General features: G+C 41.1%; 2 protein-coding genes across 3 annotated transcripts in view; both read right to left on the bottom strand.

Annotated features, from left to right (window-relative positions):
- Window positions 1–3,323: 3,323 nt before the first annotated feature.
- Window positions 3,324–13,065, bottom strand: LOC115431277 (synaptosomal-associated protein 25). 2 transcript variants are annotated; one of them, XM_030151536.1, is made up of 8 exons: window positions 12,885–13,065; window positions 11,630–11,762; window positions 10,272–10,313; window positions 10,132–10,180; window positions 7,283–7,400; window positions 4,212–4,358; window positions 3,811–3,955; window positions 3,324–3,466 (listed from the first exon to the last, which is right to left on the bottom strand). In XM_030151536.1, exons 2-8 carry the CDS (start codon window positions 11,699–11,701, stop codon window positions 3,401–3,403), a joined length of 639 nt encoding a protein of 212 aa, XP_030007396.1. In that variant the 5' UTR covers window positions 11,702–11,762; window positions 12,885–13,065; the 3' UTR covers window positions 3,324–3,400. The 2 variants fall into 2 exon arrangements, with proteins under 2 accessions (XP_030007396.1, XP_030007397.1); XM_030151537.1 differs by lacking the exon at window positions 7,283–7,400 and adding an exon at window positions 5,880–5,991 and having other exon boundaries at window positions 12,885–13,061.
- An 819-nt stretch (window positions 13,066–13,884) lies between these two features.
- The window catches only part of capns1b (calpain, small subunit 1 b), an 11,466-nt gene continuing 5,757 nt past the window's right edge, over window positions 13,885–19,593 (bottom strand). Inside the window, exons 8-11 of the mRNA XM_030151535.1 lie at window positions 17,285–17,363; window positions 16,138–16,254; window positions 14,557–14,615; window positions 13,885–14,059 (exon numbers count right to left, since the gene is read on the bottom strand). Coding sequence (XP_030007395.1) covers window positions 14,033–14,059; window positions 14,557–14,615; window positions 16,138–16,254; window positions 17,285–17,363 — 282 coding nt within the window. The 3' untranslated portion in view covers window positions 13,885–14,032. The remainder of the gene's footprint in view (window positions 14,060–14,556; window positions 14,616–16,137; window positions 16,255–17,284; window positions 17,364–19,593) is intronic.

Genomic DNA, 19,593 nt, shown 5'->3' on the forward strand with positions numbered 1-19,593 from the left:
TTACTGCCCACAGCTTACCCATAAGCACCCACAACTACTGTCCACTGGAAAACCACCACAAATAATAAGAAGAATTCTTATTATTATTATTGTTTACTGCCCACATTGGAGCATTTGAACCCATAAACACCCACAACTACTGTCCACTGGAAAACCACCACAAATAACTATTAGTAGTAGTTGTAGTAGTAGTATTAGAGTTATTATTATTATTAGTAGTAGTAGTATTAGAATTATTATTGGTAGTAGTAGCAGTAGTATTAGAATAATTAGTAGTAGTAGTAGTAGTAGTAGTAGTATTAGAATAATTAGTAGTAGTAGTAGTAGAATTATTATCATTATTATTAGTAATAGTAGTATTAGAATTATTATTATTAGTAGTAGTAGTAGAAGAAGAATTATTATGATTATTATTATTATTAGTTGTACTAGTAGTAGTAGTAGAATTATTAGTAGTAGTTGTAGAATTATGATGATGATGATGATGATGATAATTATTATTATTATTATTATTATTATTATTATTATTATTATCCTATTTCCACTTCCAAACCAAACTAATGTAGATAATACTCCTTGTTTCCGTCTGCAGCTGTCGACAGTCTCCTCAAAACAACTGTCACACAAATTAGTTCTAATCCAGGCTGAAGGTCTAAGGACTAAAAGTTGAACATGTGTCATATTTGACTGTAGTTAGTAGTAGTATGGGTTTATTGTTCTGATTTTGTATTGTTTTTAATTGTACAGCTTTTTATGTTTTTTAATCTATTCTTGTATTTTATTCTTTTATTTACGTTTTATGTATTCTGTATTTTATTTATTTATTTATCTATCTACTTATTTATTTATTTTTACGGTTCTATGTTTTTTAATCTATTGTATTTTTTTTTTTTTTTTTATTTAGGTTTTATCTATTCTGCTGTATTATTATTATTATTATTATTATTATTGTTGTTATTATTATTTTACAGTTCAGTGTTTTTTCATCTTTTCTTACATTTTCTTCTGTTATTGTGGTTTTTATTTATTTTTCTGTATTTTTCTTTATTTTTTATTATTACTTTTTTTTTTTTTACAGTTCTATGTTTTTTAATCTCTTGTATTTTATTGTTTTATTTAGGTTTTATGTATTCTTCTGTATTTTTATTTTGTATTATTATTATTATTTTTATATTGTTCTGTGTTTTTTGATCTATTCTTGTGTTTTACTCTGTTGTTTTGGTTTTTATTTATTTTTCTGTATTTTTACTTATTTTTATTTTTATTTTTTTTTTTTACAGTTCTATGTTCTTTAGTCTATTCTTGTACTTTACTCTTTTATTTAGGTTTTATCTATTCTGCTGTATTTTTATTTATTTTATTATTATTATTATTATTATTGTTGTTGTTGTTTTTTTACAGTTCACTGTTTTTTAGTCTATTCTTGTATTTTACTCTGTTATTTTGTTTTTTATTTATTCTTCTGTACACCACTTTGGTCCACTGTGGTTGTTTTAAAGTTCTTTACAATTAAAATTGGATTGGATCTAACTGTCATTTGTAGGCACTTGTTATGTAGAATTAATGGTATATTTGGCTGAAAGAATTGTGTTTCCTTCACTTTTCTCTGTTTTAATATAATAACCTTTGACTTTACTGAGCTTTTATTAACACTTACGTGGTCAAGAAATTAAATATAGGAAAATACCTGATTTTAACTGGAAAAAAAGAGAGCAAAATACAGAGGATAATGTTCTAATAAATGGTGATGAATGTAGAAAAAAATTCATTTGGAATTCTCCACATACATAGTTCTAAGTCTTTAAAGGTTAAATAAAAGGATATAAAACAGTATTAAATAGAAGTAATAAACACAAGACTAAAACCTGCGCAAGAAAAGACCATTTTTACAGTTTAATGGGTTTTATTTCATCTCCTAAACCTAAATAAAGAGTGGATTTAAAAAAGTTAATGATGTAAAGTGACTGGATATAGACATTTGGTTTATGTTCAGTTCATGATAGATTTGGATGAAAAAGTCGACTTCTTCAATCCGTCCAGTCGTCGGTGCATCGGACTTTCTCTGTTCCATTTGATCCTCCTGACCTTAATGAGTATTTGTAACGGGCTCACACTGTGTTTTTGGTTTACTGTGTTCTATCGTGTTCTCTAGTGTTCTGTCATGTTCTGTTTGTCATGGATGTGGAACCCTTTGGTTTGTTCTTCATCAGTTCATCGTGTCCTGGTTCTAAACTAACAGAATCTATTATCAATCACATGGTTTGAATGGTTTAAAAGACAGAGTTTATTCACTGAAGGGTTTAGATTTAGCCTCATGTCCAACAACTGATAAAAAAAAGGGACAAAAAAAGACACAAGTCAAAGGCTGGAGCATACGGACACTACACAGAGACACTAAATAGAGACATTATACAGAGACATTATATAAAGTTACTAAGTAGAGACACTGTATAGAGACATTATATAGAGACACTAGTGGAAATAACCCTAACCCTGTTGCTGTTCCTAACCCTAACCCTGTTCCAGTGGTGGCTGCTCGTCTTTCAGACAGGGGAAGCTCGTCGGCTTACATCAAAAAAATTGTCAAGTTATTTAAGCATAAATTCGTCCCTCCGTACCTCTTTAAGAAAATGCTCTGTGACCTTATCGTACCAACTAAACAAGAAAATGTTGAAATTATGTTAAATTGAAACAAGGAAGTACAATGAGTGTGTTTTATTTCCAGTGCAAGAAATGAACAAGTCATTTCATAATGGTTTTTCTGATTTCACAGCAGAACGTGTGACGGTATTAAACTGAACTGTGTCAGTGAAGGAGCAGATCTGAAAACAGCTGTCAATCAAACTGGATTCACCCTTTTGACTGATCCTCCAATCAGCACGTGGAAGCTCAACGTCCAGTCTGGCTGAGCTCCGCCCACAGCTCCATTCACCCCTAGAGACGCTGAGCGTCCGGGGGCGGGACAACATTGTGGCATTTATCTAATTAGCGTCCAGTTTAGAGGCAATGAAAAACCCAGTTCCACTCAGTCCCATTGAAGTGCATGGACGCTGAGCGTCTACGACAAATGCACTGAGCAGAGATGGAGGAGAAAACAGACACGGGAATGGAGGAGAAGTGAACAACATCCAGTCCACTGATCTGGGATCAAACTGATTCTGAACCAACTGGTCTGAGAGATGAACGTGTTCCAACACATTTGGAGTCAATGAAATGAAAACAACTGAACAGATTTGAGCATTTAACTGGAGTCATTTTAGGGGAAGCTGAGCTTCCACTGCAGTCTGTGAGAAATCCCCTCTGCCCTGTTCCTAACCCTGTTCCTAACCCTGTTCCTAACCCTGTTCCTAACCCTGTTCCTAACCCTAACCCTCACAGACCAGAGCTTCTTCTTCTTCTTCTATCGTTTCATCAGGTTGTTTGCTTTTTGATTGGCAGCGTCGATGCGGGACACGTTGAGAATCGCCTAGAGACACAAAAAAGGACAGAATTTATTAGAGTCCAGTGGAGGACGCAGAGACACAGACCTTAACCACAGACCTTAACCACAGACCTTCACCACAGACCTTCACCACAGACCTTAACCACAGACCTTAACCACAGACCTTAACCACAGACCTTAACCACAGACCTTCACCACAGACCTTAACCACAGACCTTAACCACAGACATTAACCACAGACCTTAACCACAGACATTAACCACAGACATTAACCACAGACCTTAACCACAGACCTTCACCACAGACCTTCACCACAGACCTTAACCACAGACATTAAAGGTCTGATACTTGCTGTCTTCTGTCTGTACCTTTCCCTGGATGCGTTCCACTTGGACGTTCTGCGTGTCGATCTCGTTGCCCATGTCCAGAGCCATGCTCTTCAGGTTCCCAATGATGCTGCCCACATGGGCCAGGTTCTCCTCCATCTCATCCTCACGGGCATCGTTAGTCACCCTGAGAAAACACCACCACATCATCTAAAGTATACCCCCGTCCAGACTGTGACCCTGGATCTGTCTAACTCTGCTTCAAAGGATCGGTGTAATACTTGACTCTACAGAAGGCTGTGTTGTGTGTCTGTTGTGTGTCTGTTGTGTGTCTGTTGTGTGTCTGTTTGTTCAGCTGCTCATTGGTTTTATTACACGTCTGCTCTAAAGTAAACATGCTGTCGTTACACAGCTGCTTCCACCATCATCCCTCCGTTCTCTACCTCCGTATGTATCCTCCACTCATCATCATCTGTTCTCTCTCATCCACCACTCGAGAGGATGGAGGCTGATTGGAGACGACACCGTCCTGACTTGAGGCTCCGCCCCAAACCGCCTTGTACGCCCCACTTTCCTCAAACGCTTTCAGTCTGAGAAAGAGAGAGAGAGAGGGAGGGAGGGAGTGACAGACCTTATGCTAGTCTTTTGAAGCCTCGTTCGTCCATTCTAAACTGGATCAACAGCTTCATTTCTTTAACATTTGGATTTTCAATCTGCTCCGTTTAATTTCCAAAAACAACATGAACATATTAATATCAGCACTGATCTGGACAAATGTGTTGAAAATCTCAGACTGGTCCAGATTTGTTTTCATCTAGTTTTTTTAAAAGTCAGAAACTACGATTTGACAATATTTAAAAGGAGCTGAAACAACTGACTGATTAATCAACTTGAATCGATAAAAAAAGACCTGATTACAGTTTTTCCTGAATCAAAGCTTCATTTCCTTATGTTAACGTACTTTATAAATGATAAAGAATCCTTTGTTTATTTCTTCCTTTTGTGTGATTCTAAAGTCCACTTGTGTTGAACATGAACCAAAACAATAACCAACAGGATCACTTGTAAACCAGGATGAAGTCGACTTCATTTATAGAATTCCACAAATAAATGAGTCATTATAGTCCGTTGTGTTTATGCTAAATAGTTTTTTTTTAAATAAGGTGTTTTTCAAACTATTTTTCAGACGCCATTGTATACTTTTCATAGATATGAGACAAAAGTTAAACAGACAGTTAGTGTTGAGTTTTCACATTAAAGCGCATGAAAAAATGTAAAGCTGAAACGATTAATCAATTAATTGGTTAATCAAGTCGAAATGTTAATTGAAAAAACTTATTCCGTTGCATTTTTCCTGAATTGAAGCTTCGTTTCCTTAATTTTCCTGCTGCTAAACGTAATGTTGTTATTGTTGATGGCATTTCTATATAGATATTTTTATGGATCCTTTTACTTTAAGATTTTACTTTTATACAGTCGCAGAAAAAATGATTCACCCACCCCTTGTTTTCTTCAGTTTCTTGTTCATTTTAAAACCTGGTCCAACTAAAGGTCCATTTGTTTGGACAAATATAACGATACCAACAAAAACAGCTCATAGTAGTTTAATTTCAGACAAAAAAAATCACTGATTGATTGATTGATTTTTAATTTCTGGTCTAACTAAAGGTCCATTTGTTTGGACAAATATAGTGATACCAACAAAAACAGCTCATACTACATTAATTTCAGAGAAAAAAAAATTTTTTTTTAATTTTTTTTTTTTTTAATTCCTGGCCCAAATAAAGGTCCATTTGTTTGGACAAATATAGTGATAAGACCAAAAACAGCTCATAGTAGTTTAATTTCACAGCTGATTTCTATCCATTTAACATGTTTTCTTGATTATAACCTAAACCGCTTCAGTTCTTCCATCAGTATCTGTGTCATTGTTCGGACAAAAACAGTGCTTTTATTCATTCCATGTTTTCTTTTCTGTCTGTTTTAGTCACATGACACACACAGGAGTTCGGACTGGATTACAGAACCAGTGTTTCAGATGACTTTGGATGGAATAATCCTGTTTTCTACGTCTGAATCCTCCATATTTGCTGTGACACACCTCCACCTACTTATGGCAGGAGCAGAGGCCACAGCACTTCCCCAGGTCCGTCAGGTTTTTTTCAGCCTCTTTCATATCAGAGTTGATCTGATCCAGACCTTCCTCTATTCGCTCCAACTGTTCTAAAAACGGAGAAGGAGGAGGAGAGGGGGATGAAAGGAGGTGGAGGTGGTCAGAGACAGCAGGTACAGAGGAGGTAGAAGACAAAAGGGGCGGGGTCATGCAAAAATGAAATCAAATACTAATTCCACTGATGACCAGTCCAATAAATCACATGTTTAAATTCTGATCCATCCACTAAATCCATCCCATAATAAGCAGTGTTAAATTGCTACACTAACACCTTTCTACCAAGTGAGTACAAAATACACACTGACACATTGAACATTTAATATTTGGTGGTTAGTGTTATAATGACCTCTGTGGGCGGATACCAGAGGGTTAATACGACGGGTGTCATACTGGTTTATACTGGTTTATACTGGTTTACACTGGTTTATACTGGTTTATACTGGTTTACACTGGTTTCTACTGGTTTACAGTGGTTTATACTGGTTTATACTGATTTACACTGGTTTATACTGGTTTACACTGGTTTATTCTGGTTTATACCGGTTTACACTGGTTTATACTGGTTTTATGTTTACGCCTAAATCTAAATGATGTTTTATTGGTTCACTGACTGATAATCAGCTGAGAATGGAAAGATACAAACAGCAAAGAAACATTATAAACCAAACCAAACCAACATAAACCAAACCAAGCCCATCTAACTGACGACAAACCAAACCAACATGAACCAAGCCAACACAAACCAAAATAAACCAAACCCATCTAACTGACGACAAACCAAACCAACATAAACCAAGCCAAACCAAACCAAGCCAAACCAACACAAACCAAAATAAACCAAACCCATCTAACTGATGACAAACCAAACCAACATAAACCAAACCAAACCCATCTAACTGACAGTAAACCAAACCAACATAAACCAAACCAACATAAACCAAACCAAACCAATCTAACTGAAGATAAACCACAGGTTCTGTGGTCATCTCAGTGTCGGTGCCCAGTTCCATCTGTTTCATCTTAATGACACTGAACTCATCTGTTTAAACCAGAATTTAATTAAATTAAACCATGAAAGAAAAAGTGAGGGGAAAAAAATCACTTTGTCAGTTTTGTCTAATCTATCTATCTATCTGTCTGTCTGTCTGTCTGTCTGTCTGTCTGTCTGTCTGTCTATAGATATAACTGTTAGATTACAGACATACACCTGGCATAAACCAGTGTGGTTAAATATGGTGCTGGTTCTGAAGGCGGTTCTACCAACGCTCTGACACTGGTTCCACTGGTTGGATGGAACTGGGCACCTGTTGAGGTTTGGGTTGTCATGGAGACCACACCTACTTCCTGATTGGCCACATACACAGGCCACAGCACTGGGCCATGTCTGTCAGGTTCTTCTCTGCCTCTCTCATGTCTCTGTTGATGGAGTCCATGCCTTCTTCAATACGCTCCAACTGCTCTGGGAACAGGAGACGTCTATATATAAGACTATATATAGGTTTAAAGGCCACCACGGACCACCTGCTACTGTATATACCTGCAAATATACGTCACCAAACTCATCTATAGGGTTATGGTTCATATATATACTATACTGCCAAAAGTATTTGCTCACCTGCCTTGACTCTCATATGAATGTCAGGTCCATCCCATTCCTAGTCTATGGGTTCAGTCTGACGTGGCTCCACCCTTTGCAGCTCTAACAGCTTCAACTCTTCTGGGAAGGCTGTCCACAAGGTTTAGGACTGTGTTCATGGGAATTTTGGACCGTTCTTCCAGAAGCGCATTTGTGAGGTCCCACACTGATGTTGGACAGAAGGCCTGGCTCTCAGTCTGCGCTCTAATTCATCCAAAGGTGTTCTATGGGGTTGAGGTCAGGACTGTGTGCAGGCCAGTCCAGTTCATCCACACCAGACTCTGTCCTCCATGTCCAAATGGACCTTGCTTTGTGCACTGGTGCACAGTCATGTTGGAAGAGGAAGGGGCCGGCTCCAAACTGTTCCCACAAAGTTGGAGCATGGAATTGTCCCAAATGTCTTGTTCTGCTGAAGCATTCCCAGTTCCTTTCACTGGAACTAAGGGGCCAAGCCCAGCTCCTGAAAAACAACCCCACACCATAACCCCCCCTCCACCAAACTTTACACTCGGCACAATGCGCTCCCACAAGTATCATTCTCCTGGAGACCGCCAAACCCAGACCCGTCCGTCAGATCGCCAGATGGAGAAGTGCGATTGGTCAGTCCAGAGAAGGCTCCTCCCCTGCTCTACAGTCCAGTGGCGGCGTGCTTTACACCACTGCATCCACCGCTGTGCATTGCACTTGCTGATGTATGGCTTGGATGCAGCTGCTCGGCCACGGAAACCCATTCCATGAAGCTCTGTGCGCACTGTTCTGGAGCTAATCTGAAGGACACATGAAGTTTGGAGGTCTGTACCATTGACTCTGCAGACAGTCGTCCACCTCTTCAAACTCTGCGCCTCAGCATCCGCTGACCCCACTCCGTCAGTTTCCGTGGCCTACCACTGCGTGGCTGAGTTGCTGTCGTTCCCAAACACTTCCACTTCCTTATAATCCAGCTGACAGCTGACTGTGGAATATTTAGGAGCCAGGAAAGTTCACCACTGGATTTGTGTCACAGGTGGCATCCTATCACAGTTCCACGCTGGAATTCACTGAGCTCCTGAGAGAGACCCATTCTGTCCCAAATGTTTGTAAAAGCAGTCTGCATGCCTAGGGCTGGATTTAATACACCTGTGGACATGGAAGGGACTGGAACAGCTGAGTCTGAGGATTTGGATGGGGGAGCGAACACTTTTGGCAATATAGTGTATATACGTCGCCAAACTCATCTATAGGCTCAGGGTTCATATATACATCACCAACCTCATCTATAGGGTTAAGGTTCATATATATACATCACCAAACTCATCTATATGGTTAAGGTTCGTATATACGTGAAAGTCTACACTAATGTTCTCAGAGTTCATGCATGAAAGGGTTAAGTTCAATACGACGACACACGTATAAATAGTCTGTTTTCCATCGGACATCTGTGCAAAACTTTACCCATATTTACTAAATGTCGAAAAGACAGAAGTGCGTAATGTCGGTTTTTCTATTAAATCATATATGCAATGATTTGTTTATTTATTACTGTGAAATGATATGAGAAGTCATTTCGTAAACATGAACATAAATATGGTGTTGATTTACAGATATATTCATTATTATTATATATTAGCCCTCTATCTCCTACTAAATTAAAAAATGATGTGGTTTCCTGGTGTGTCCACACATGCCCACATGTTTCTTCTTCTTCGCTTGTTGTAACTGAGGTTATTATCGTTAACGAAAACTAACAAAATGACGAAAACTAGAATTGTGAAAACATTTTCGTAAACTGAAATAAATAAAAACTATAATTAAAAGAAAAAAACTATGACTAACTGTAACTGTATTGTGTGTTTACAAAACTAACTAAAACAGATAAAAATTATGGATAAAATTTTCCTTCGTTTTCATTTTTGTCAATGTCAGATTGATACAAAATCGATTTATTTCACTCTAGCAATTTTAGCTAGCGGCACCCCATACAACACTTAATACGTCACTTGTGGTTTCCAGTCGTCTTCTGGTCCCCACTCTACCTGGAAACATGGAGACTAAAGCAGCAGAGTCCTGTCTGGGATTTATTTGAATACGACGACAGAGAAGAAGAGAAAAGATACGACTAAACTCAAATTTATAGTAAAACTAAGCATTTAGAAAAAAATTAAAACTAATAAAACTAGTAAACCTGCTCTAAAAACAAATTAAAATGAACTGAATTAGAGAAAAAAAAGTCTAAACTAAATAAAACTAAACTAGAATGAAAAATCTAAAACTATTTTAACCTTGATTGTAACATACGTCAACATTCAGTTTTTTAATTCACCTGAGTCTAGTTGCAAGAAAAGGTCTTTCCATTCCAGTTTTGTGTGATATACCATTTGTGCTACACACAAAAAACCACCTCTTGCCAGCGCAAAAACTTTTAATCGAGAAATGAGACTTTTGGTGAAATTGTTGTTTTTCCATTAGGCAAATTTTTATGCCCAAGTTATATTTGCACAGTTTGAGGGAAAACGGCAAAGAGACTAATGAGTGATTTAATGGAACAAAGTGATGGAAGAACAGTTGGACGGTTTACCTCCTTGTTCATCCAACATCACCAAGGCTCGGATCCCAGCATCTTTACTCTGAGGAGGAAGCACAGTGGGGTGGGGGTGGGGTCATGATGATGATGATGATGATGATGATGATGATGATGAGGCCCCTCCTCCTCCTTACCTCCTCAACCAACTGCATCATCCTGCGGGTACTCTCCAGAGACTAAAACACACCAGACAGAAGCTGTTCAGTGTCCGATCGCCTTCAGAAGAAAACCAGCACAAACACAAACAGAACCGGACCAGAACGGGTCCAGAATGAGTTCATAATGGGACCAGAACAGGACCAGAACGGGTCCAGAACGGGTCCAGAACAGGTGCAGAACAGGTACAGAACAGGACCAGAACAGGACCAGAATAGGACCAGAACATGACCAGAACAGGACCAGAACGGGTCCAGAAGAGGACCAGAACAGGACCAGAACAGGACCGGAACGAGACCAGAACGGGACCAGAACAGGACCAGAACAGGTCCAGAACGGGACCAGAACAGGACCAGAACGGGTCCAGAATGCGACCAGACCAGGACCAGAACAGGACCAGAACAGGTCCAGAACAGGACCAGAACGGGACCAGAACAGGACCAGAACGGGTCCAGAATGAGTTCATAATGGGACCAGAACAGGACCAGAACGGGTCCAGAATGCGACCAGACCAGGACCAGAACAGGACCAGAACAGGTCCAGAACAGGACCAGAACAGGACCAGAACAGGTCCAGAATGAGTTCATAATGGGACCAGAACAGGACCAGAACAGGACAAGAATGGGTCCAAATGAACCTGTCACATACACACTGGACGTCCACCCACAGGTCAAAGGTCAGCGTCAGTAACACACGGCACCAGAGTTCAAACAGGATGAATTTAATCTGACATTTAAACAGAATGAAGGGTTTATTTTTTGATGTGTTCACGTCTTTTCCAGATTTAGTGTTTTTGTGTGTGTGTGTGTGTGTGTGTGTCAGGTTTCATGCCATAAAATTGAAAATGTATTTGTTTTCTTTTGATCCTTTTGCTTCTTTTTTCCATTGGTTTCATTTCGTGTCCTCGTGTGTGTGCTCTGTTTATTGTTTTTTCACTTCTGTCTGTTATTTGTGCCCATTTAACTCATTCTGTCGTCTGTGTCGTCTTTATTCTCTCTCTTTTATCCTTCCGTTTTCATCGTTATGGTCTTCATCTTTCAGGTCTTAAACAGATGATGAAGCCAAATATCTTTGACCTATTGTAACCCTGTGTGTGCTAGGCCCCTAAGTCCAGTGGAGTGACCCCAATGAGCAGACGTATGAAAATCTGAAGTATGAACTTTTTCAGTGTTTTGGAAACTCTTTGGACCCGTCTCCTGACCTTTGACCTCTGCCTGAAGGACACGCTGGATCATCTGTTCTAAGGTGGGTTTGATGTGACGTCTGATGTGACGGTTCTGACACTCCTGTTCTTTAGACGGACATGTTTGACCCCTCCCATCTGCTTTGAACTGACCTCATCTGTCACCTGATTGGCTCTCCTGTGTAGCTCCTCCTGCTCCGTTAACACTGGAGCTCCTGATGCCATGGCAACGGTTTGGGTGTGTTCAGTCCCCAGTGATCGGATCAGGCTGCAGCTTCAGAGGGTTCTTTTAATTATGAGACAAAACGTCATAATAAAGAGATGAAAAGTTATAATTATGAGATAAAAAAGTGATAATTATGAGACAAAACATCATAATTTTGAGACAAAAAGTAATAATAATTATATTAAAAGTCATATTTATGAGACAAAAGTCATAATAATGAGATTTAAAAAGTCATAATTATGAGACAAAAAATCCGTAATTATGAGACAAAAAGTCATAACCGTGAGACAAATTGTCAAAAATAATGAGATAAAAAGTCATAATGAGACAAAAATTCATAATTATGAGACAAATAGTCCTAATTCTGAGACAAAAGTCATAACTATGAGACAAATAGTCATAATAATGAGACAAAAAGTTATAATTATGAGATAAAAAGGTCATAATTATGAGACAAAACGTCATAATAATGAGATAAAAAGTCATAATAATGAGACAAAAATTGATAATTATCAAACAAAAGGTCATAATAATGAGTTAAAAGTTATAATTATGAGATTAAAGTCATAGTTATGAGACAAAAAGTCATAATAATGAGTTAAGTTACAATCATGAGATAAAAAGTCATAATTATGAAACAAAAAGTCATAATTATGAGACAAAAAGTCATATGAGTTAAAAGTTATAATTATGAGATAGAAAAGTCATAATAATGAGATAAAAAAAGTCATAATTACAAGACAAAAAAAGTCATAATAATGAGATAAAAAGTCATAATTACAAGACAAAAAAGTCATAATAATGAGATTAAAAAAAAAAAAAAAAAAAAAAAAAAGTCATAACTATGAGATAAAGTCATTGACTTACTTGAGAACCATAGTCTTTGTACTCACACATTGTTCTTTTATTCTCTATATGCATATTTATTTTATTTCTATATTCTATAGTTTTTCTCTGTATATTTTTTCTATCTCGTAAATATGATCCTGTTTATTTAGTGCCTGTTTGTATTTATTGCTGCTTCCTGCTGAACCAACTGCATCGACAGTTCAGTTTGGATGTAAACTATGGAAGGACAAATAAAGTCTGAGAATTATGAAACAAAAAGTCATAATTATGAGATAAAGAGTCAAAATGATATTCCTGCTGCCAACAGAAACAGTTCTGAGCAGGGACACGTACCTTTGCACAACACCTGTCCGAAACTGCCGGAAATCAGTGTCTTTTTCTGGTAACTCGGTGTCTTTTTTGGTGAATCCGTTGTGTTTCCAGACATAAACCGTTTATTTCCCGTTCTTCTCTGTTCTTCCTCTCCTCCTTTCATCCGTTCTCTTCGGTGGAACCTGTTGTTTCTGCCCCTCTGGTCCCTCTCAGCATCATGCCCCTCCCCTTCCCCCTCCCCCTCCTGGATGACCACGCCCACCAGCAGACACAACCCAGTATCAGTTCATGACCTTCATCAGTTCATAGAATATAGACAGATTATTAACAGATTATTAATTAAAGTGTTTATTTAACCCTTAAAGACCCACAACTATTTCTGTCACAACTTCTAAAGGATGTTTTTGTTTTTACTAAGCGATTTAAAACCTTCTATTCTAACATTATCCTCTATATTTGATATTTTTCTCTGTAAATCCTGTGTTTTTCTATATTTAATTCATTGATCATATAAATGTTCATTAAAGTAAATTTAAAGTTTATTATTAAAACTGAAAAAAAAACAAAAAAACTTTGCTGGTCAAACATGTCATTAACTGAACATAAATCAACTGTTTAAAACTTTATTTTGTTAATTTTTATTCATTTTGTTCATTTCTACTCCTCTTGTATTATTTAATGTTTTTTTTAATTTTCATTTTATGTCTTATTTTGTTCATGTTACTTATTATTTTGTTGGTTTATTCTTCATTTTTGTTCATTTTATTGATCACTTAAAGGGTTCTGTTCATTTTGCCCCTTTTTTCATTTTATTATTTTTACATGATCAGTGAATTAAAAATAAGGAAATACAGGATTCACACTGAAAAATAATAGAGGTGAACCCCTGTGGTCCATGTGTGAACCCCCAGATGTCACCTGTTCAGACTGAGCGTGTGCAGACCCGTTCAGACTGAGCGTGTGCAGACCCGTTCAGACTGAGCGTGTGCAGAAACCATCCACAGTGACACAGTTCCACACCTTCATGTTAAACATCTGAGTTTATTCTTCATAAACATATTCAGATCAAATCAAGCTTTAGTTTGTGTTTTGGTCCCATTATCGATGGAGGAGTTTCCATATATGGAGGTGGGCGGAGTCAGGGATGAGATGAAGTCTGTCCGTCTGTTTCAGGAGTACATGGTCAGCTGAAGCCACTGCAATACACACACACACACACACACACGCACACATGCACACACATGCACACGCACACATGCACACACATGCACACACACACACACACATATTCTTTAGTTTTATGTTATTTTTATTTTACTGAATCTTTCTTTAACCAGAATAAAGTCTGTGGATGGAGATAAAAGAAAAAAAACAGACTTAAAACAGGCAAGAATAGAATAGAATAGAATAGAATAGAACACAATAGAATAGAATAGAATAGAATAGAATAGAACACAATAGAATAGAATAGAATAGAATAGAACACAATAGAATAGAATAGAATAGAATAGAATAGAACAGAATAGAACACAATAGAATAGAATAGAATAGAATAGAATAGAACACAATAGAATAGAATAGAATAGAACAGAATAGAACACAATAGAATAGAATAGAATAGAATAGAATAGAATAGAACACAATAGAATAGAATAGAATAGAATAGAATAGAATGTGAATCTATGTGTTTTACCTCCTTAATGTCCAGTTCAATGGATCCACTGTTGTCCTTGTCCAGAGTCTTGAAAGCTCCTATTGAACATGAATGCATCATTTACACATATTCACACTCAGTCCTACTTGGATCCAAACACATGTTCTTATTTAGGAACTCTACTGGGGACACTTGGACATTTCATGACGTTCTGATTGATCTGATGACCGGTCCACATCTGTCCATCTAACCCTGGACCATTCAGGACATTTAAGAAGGTCCCCTGACCCTGACCCACAGACCCTGGGTTTATCCCACTGGATCTGGACCCATCTGCACTCATTTACAGGAACATGGAGGAAAACCCACAGTCCTTTTAAAGGGGACAGATGTGTTTTTAAGGTGGAATGAAAACCCACAGTCCTTTTAAAGGGGACAGATGTGTTTTTAAGGTGGAATGAAAACCCACAGTCCTTTTAAAGTGGACAGATGTGTTTTTAAGGTGGAATGAAAACCCACAGTCCTTTTAAAGGGGACAGATGTGTTTTTAAGGTGGAATGAAAACCCACAGTCCTTTTAAAGGGGACAGATGTGTTTTTAAGGTGGAATGAAAACCCACAGTCCTTTTAAAGTGGACAGATGTGTTTTTAAGGTGGAATGAAAACCCACAGTCCTTTGAAAGGGGACAGATGTGTTTTTAAGGTGGAATGAAAACCCACAGTCCTTTGAAAGGGGACAGATGTGTTTTTAAGGTGGAATGAAAACCCACAGTCCTTTTAAAGGGGACAGATGTGTTTTAAGGTGGAATGAAAACCCACAGTCCTTTGAAAGTGGACAGATGTGTTTTTAAGGTGGAATGAAAACCCACAGTCCTTTGAAAGTGGACAGATGTGTTTTTAAGGTGGAATGAAAACCCACAGTCCTTTGAAAGGGGACAGATGTGTTTTTAAGGTGGAATGAAAACCCACAGTCCTTTGAAAGGGGACAGATGTGTTTTTAAGGTGGAATGAAAACCCACAGTCCTTTGAAAGGGGACAGATGTGTTTTTAAGGTGGAATGAAAACCCACAGTCCTTTTAAAGTGGACAGATGTGTTTTTAAGGTGGAATGAAAACCCACAGTCCTTTGAAAGTGGACAGATGTGTTTTTAAGGTGGAATGAAAACCCACAGTCCTTTTAAAGGGGACAGATGTGTTTTTAAGGTGGAATGAAAACCCACAGTCCTTTTAAAGGGGACAGATGTGTTTTTAAGGTGGAATGAAAACCCACAGTCCTTTTAAAGGGGACAGATGTGTTTTTAAGGTGGAATGAAAACCCACAGTCCTTTTAAAGTGGACAGATGTGTTTTTAAGGTGGAATGAAAACCCACAGTCCTTTTAAAGTGGACAGATGTGTTTTTAAGGTGGAATGAAAACCCACAGTCCTTTTAAAGGGGACAGATGTGTTTTTAAGGTGGAATGAAAACCCACAGTCCTTTTAAAGGGGACAGATGTGTTTTTAAGGTGGAATGAAAACCCACAGTCCTTTTAAAGGGGACAGATGTGTTTTTAAGGTGGAATGAAAACCCACAGTCCTTTTAAAGGGGACAGATGTGTTTTTAAGGTGGAATGAAAACACTCACTGCACATGGCGTCCAGTCGGACCAGGCAGCCGATGAAATTATCAAAGTCCATGTCCTGGTGTTCGTCACTGTAACGACGGATGATCAGCTTGTACAGATCGTTGTTCAGAGGGAAACCTGCACAGAACCACAGTAAGGTCTGGTCCGGTCCAGTTTGGTTAGGTCCAGTCCAGTCCAGTCCGGTCTGGTCTGGTCTAGTCTAGTCTAGTCTACTCTAGTCTAGTCCAGTCCAGTCTGGTCTAGTCTGGTCTACTCTAGTCAGGTCCAGTCCGGTCTAGTCTGGTCTAGTTTAGTCTAGTCTACTCTAGTCTAGTCCAGTCCAGTCCGGTCTAGTCTGGTCTAGTCTAGTCTAGTCTACTCTAGTCTAGTCCAGTCCAGTCCAGTCCGGTCTAGTCTGGTCTAGTCTAGTCTAGTCTACTCTAGTCTAGTCCAGTCTAGTATGGTCTAGTCTAGTCTACTCTAGTCAGGTCCAGTCCGGTCTAGTCTAGTCTAGTCCAGTCCAGTCCAGTCCAGTCTGGTCTAGTCTGGTCTAGTCTGGTCTAGTCTAGTCTACTCTAGTCAGGTCCAGTCCGGTCTAGTCTGGTCTAGTCTAGTCTAGTCTACTCTAGTCTAGTCCAGTCCAGTCCAGTCCGGTCTAGTCTGGTCTAGTCTAGTCTAGTCTACTCTAGTCTAGTCCAGTCCAGTCCAGTCCGGTCTAGTCTGGTCTAGTCTAGTCTAGTCTACTCTAGTCTAGTCCAGTCTAGTATGGTCTAGTCTAGTCTACTCTAGTCAGGTCCAGTCCGGTCTAGTCTAGTCTAGTCCAGTCCAGTCCAGTCCAGTCTGGTCTAGTCTGGTCTAGTCTACTCTAGTCTAGTCCAGTCCAGTCCAGTCCAGTCTGGTCTAGTCTAGTCTACTCTAGTCAGGTCCAGTCCTGTCCAGTCTAGTTCAGTCCAGTTCAGTTCAGTCCAGTCCAGTCCAGTCCAGTCCAGTTCAGTCCAGTCCAGTCTAGTTCAGTCCAGTCCAGTTCAGTCTAGTTCAGTCCAGTCCAGTCCAGTTCAGTCCAGTCCAGTCTAGTTCAGTCCAGTCCAGTCCAGTTCAGTCCAGTCCAGTCTAGTTCAGTCCAGTCCAGTTCAGTCTAGTTCAGTCCAGTCCAGTCCTGGTTCCTCACCTGCAGCCTTGAAGGCTCTGGGCAGTTCATTAGAGCTGATCACACCTGAACCATCAGTGTCATGTGACAGATAGATGCTCTGGAGGAACAGGACACATAGAGTTCAGCACAAATGAAACCTGAACCCGAACCCCTAACCCTGACCCTACTGAACCCCTAACCCTGACCCTACTGAACCCCTGACCCTACTGAACCCCTAACCCTGACCCTACTGAACCCCTAACCCTGACCCTACTGAACCCCTGACCCTACTGAGCCCCTAACCCTGACCCTCCTGAACCCCTAACCCTGACCCTCCTGAACCCCTAACCCTGACCCTGACCCTCCTGAACCCCTAACCCTGACCCTACTGAACCCCTAACCCTGACCCTCCTGAACCCCTGACCCTGACCCTCCTGAACCCCTAACCCTGACCCTACTGAACCCCTGACCCTGACCCTCCTGAACCCCTAACCCTGACCCTCCTGAACCCCTAACCCTGACCCTCCTGAACCCCTAACCCTGACCCTCCTGAACCCCTAACCCTGACCCTCCTGAACCCCTGACCCTGACCCTACTGAACCCCTAACCCTGACCCTCCTGAACCCCTAACCCTGACCCTCCTGAACCCCTGACCCTCCTGAACCCCTAACCCTGACCCTCCTGAACCCCTGACCCTGACCCTCCTGAACCCCTGACCCTCCTGAACCCCTAACCCTGACCCTCCTGAACCCCTAACCCTGACCCTACTGAACCCCTAACCCTGACCCTACTGAACCCCTAACCCTGACCCTCCTGAACCCCTGACCCTGACCCTCCTGAACCCCTAACCCTGACCCTCCTGAACCCCTGACCCTCCTGAACCCCTAACCCTGACCCTCCTGAACCCCTGACCCTGACCCTCCTGAACCCCTAACCCTGACCCTACTGAACCCCTGACCCTGACCCTCCTGAACCCCTAACCCTGACCCTCCTGAACCCCTAACCCTGACCCTCCTGAACCCCTAACCCTGACCCTCCTGAACCCCTAACCCTGACCCTCCTGAACCCCTGACCCTGACCCTACTGAACCCCTAACCCTGACCCTCCTGAACCCCTAACCCTGACCCTCCTGAACCCCTGACCCTCCTGAACCCCTAACCCTGACCCTCCTGAACCCCTGACCCTGACCCTCCTGAACCCCTGACCCTCCTGAACCCCTAACCCTGACCCTCCTGAACCCCTAACCCTGACCCTACTGAACCCCTAACCCTGACCCTACTGAACCCCTAACCCTGACCCTCCTGAACCCCTGACCCTGACCCTCCTGAACCCCTAACCCTGACCCTCCTGAACCCCTGACCCTCCTGAACCCCTAACCCTGACCCTACTGAACCCCTAACCCTGACCCTCCTGAACCCCTAACCCTGACCCTACTGAACCCCTAACCCTGACCCTACTGAACCCCTAACCCTGACCCTACTGAACCCCTGACCCTACTGAACCCCTAACCCTGACCCTCCTGAACCCCTAACCCTGACCCTACTGAACCCCTAACCCTGACCCTCCTGAACCCCTAACCCTGACCCTACTGAACCCCTGACCCTGACCCTCCTGAACCCCTAACCCTGACCCTCCTGAACCCCTAACCCTGACCCTCCTGAACCCCTAACCCTGACCCTACTGAACCCCTAACCCTGACCCTCCTGAACCCCTGACCCTGACCCTCCTGAACCCCTAACCCTGACCCTACTGAACCCCTAACCCTGACCCTACTGAACCCCTAACCCTGACCCTACTGAACCCCTAACCCTGACCCTACTGAACCCCTAACCCTGACCCTACTGAACCCCTAACCCTGACCCTCCTGAACCCCTGACCCTGACCCTCCTGAACCCCTGACCCTCCTGAACCCCTAACCCTGACCCTACTGAACCCCTGACCCTGACCCTCCTGAACCCCTAACCCTGACCCTCCTGAACCCCTAACCCTGACCCTCCTGAACCCCTAACCCTGACCCTCCTGAACCCCTGACCCTGACCCTCCTGAACCCCTGACCCTCCTGAACCCCTAACCCTGACCCTACTGAACCCCTGACCCTGACCCTCCTGAACCCCTAACCCTGACCCTCCTGAACCCCTAACCCTGACCCTACTGAACCCCTAACCCTGACCCTACTGAACCCCTAACCCTGACCCTACTGAACCCCTAACCCTGACCCTACTGAACCCCTAACCCTGACCCTCCTGAACCCCTGACCCTGACCCTCCTGAACCCCTAACCCTGACCCTCCTGAACCCCTGACCCTCCTGAACCCCTAACCCTGACCCTACTGAACCCCTAACCCTGAC

The sequence above is a fragment of the Sphaeramia orbicularis genome, chromosome 13 (assembly GCF_902148855.1).
Source record: "Sphaeramia orbicularis chromosome 13, fSphaOr1.1, whole genome shotgun sequence".
Classification (NCBI taxonomy): Eukaryota; Metazoa; Chordata; class Actinopteri; order Kurtiformes; family Apogonidae; genus Sphaeramia; species Sphaeramia orbicularis.

What these genes read in the sequence shown, in the direction of transcription:
- LOC115431277 (XM_030151536.1), bottom strand. Translation starts at nt 11,701, where the DNA reads ATGGCATCAGGAGCTCCAGTGTTAACGGAGCAGGAGGAGCTACACAGG. An exon ending in TGATGCAGTTGGTTGAGGAG is followed by an intron (nt 10,181 to 10,271) that starts GTAAGGAGGAGG and finishes CTTCCTCCTCAG; the next exon opens with AGTAAAGATGCTGGGATCCG. An exon ending in TGTATGTGGCCAATCAGGAA is followed by an intron (nt 4,359 to 7,282) that starts GTAGGTGTGGTC and finishes TCTCTTTCTCAG; the next exon opens with ACTGAAAGCGTTTGAGGAAA.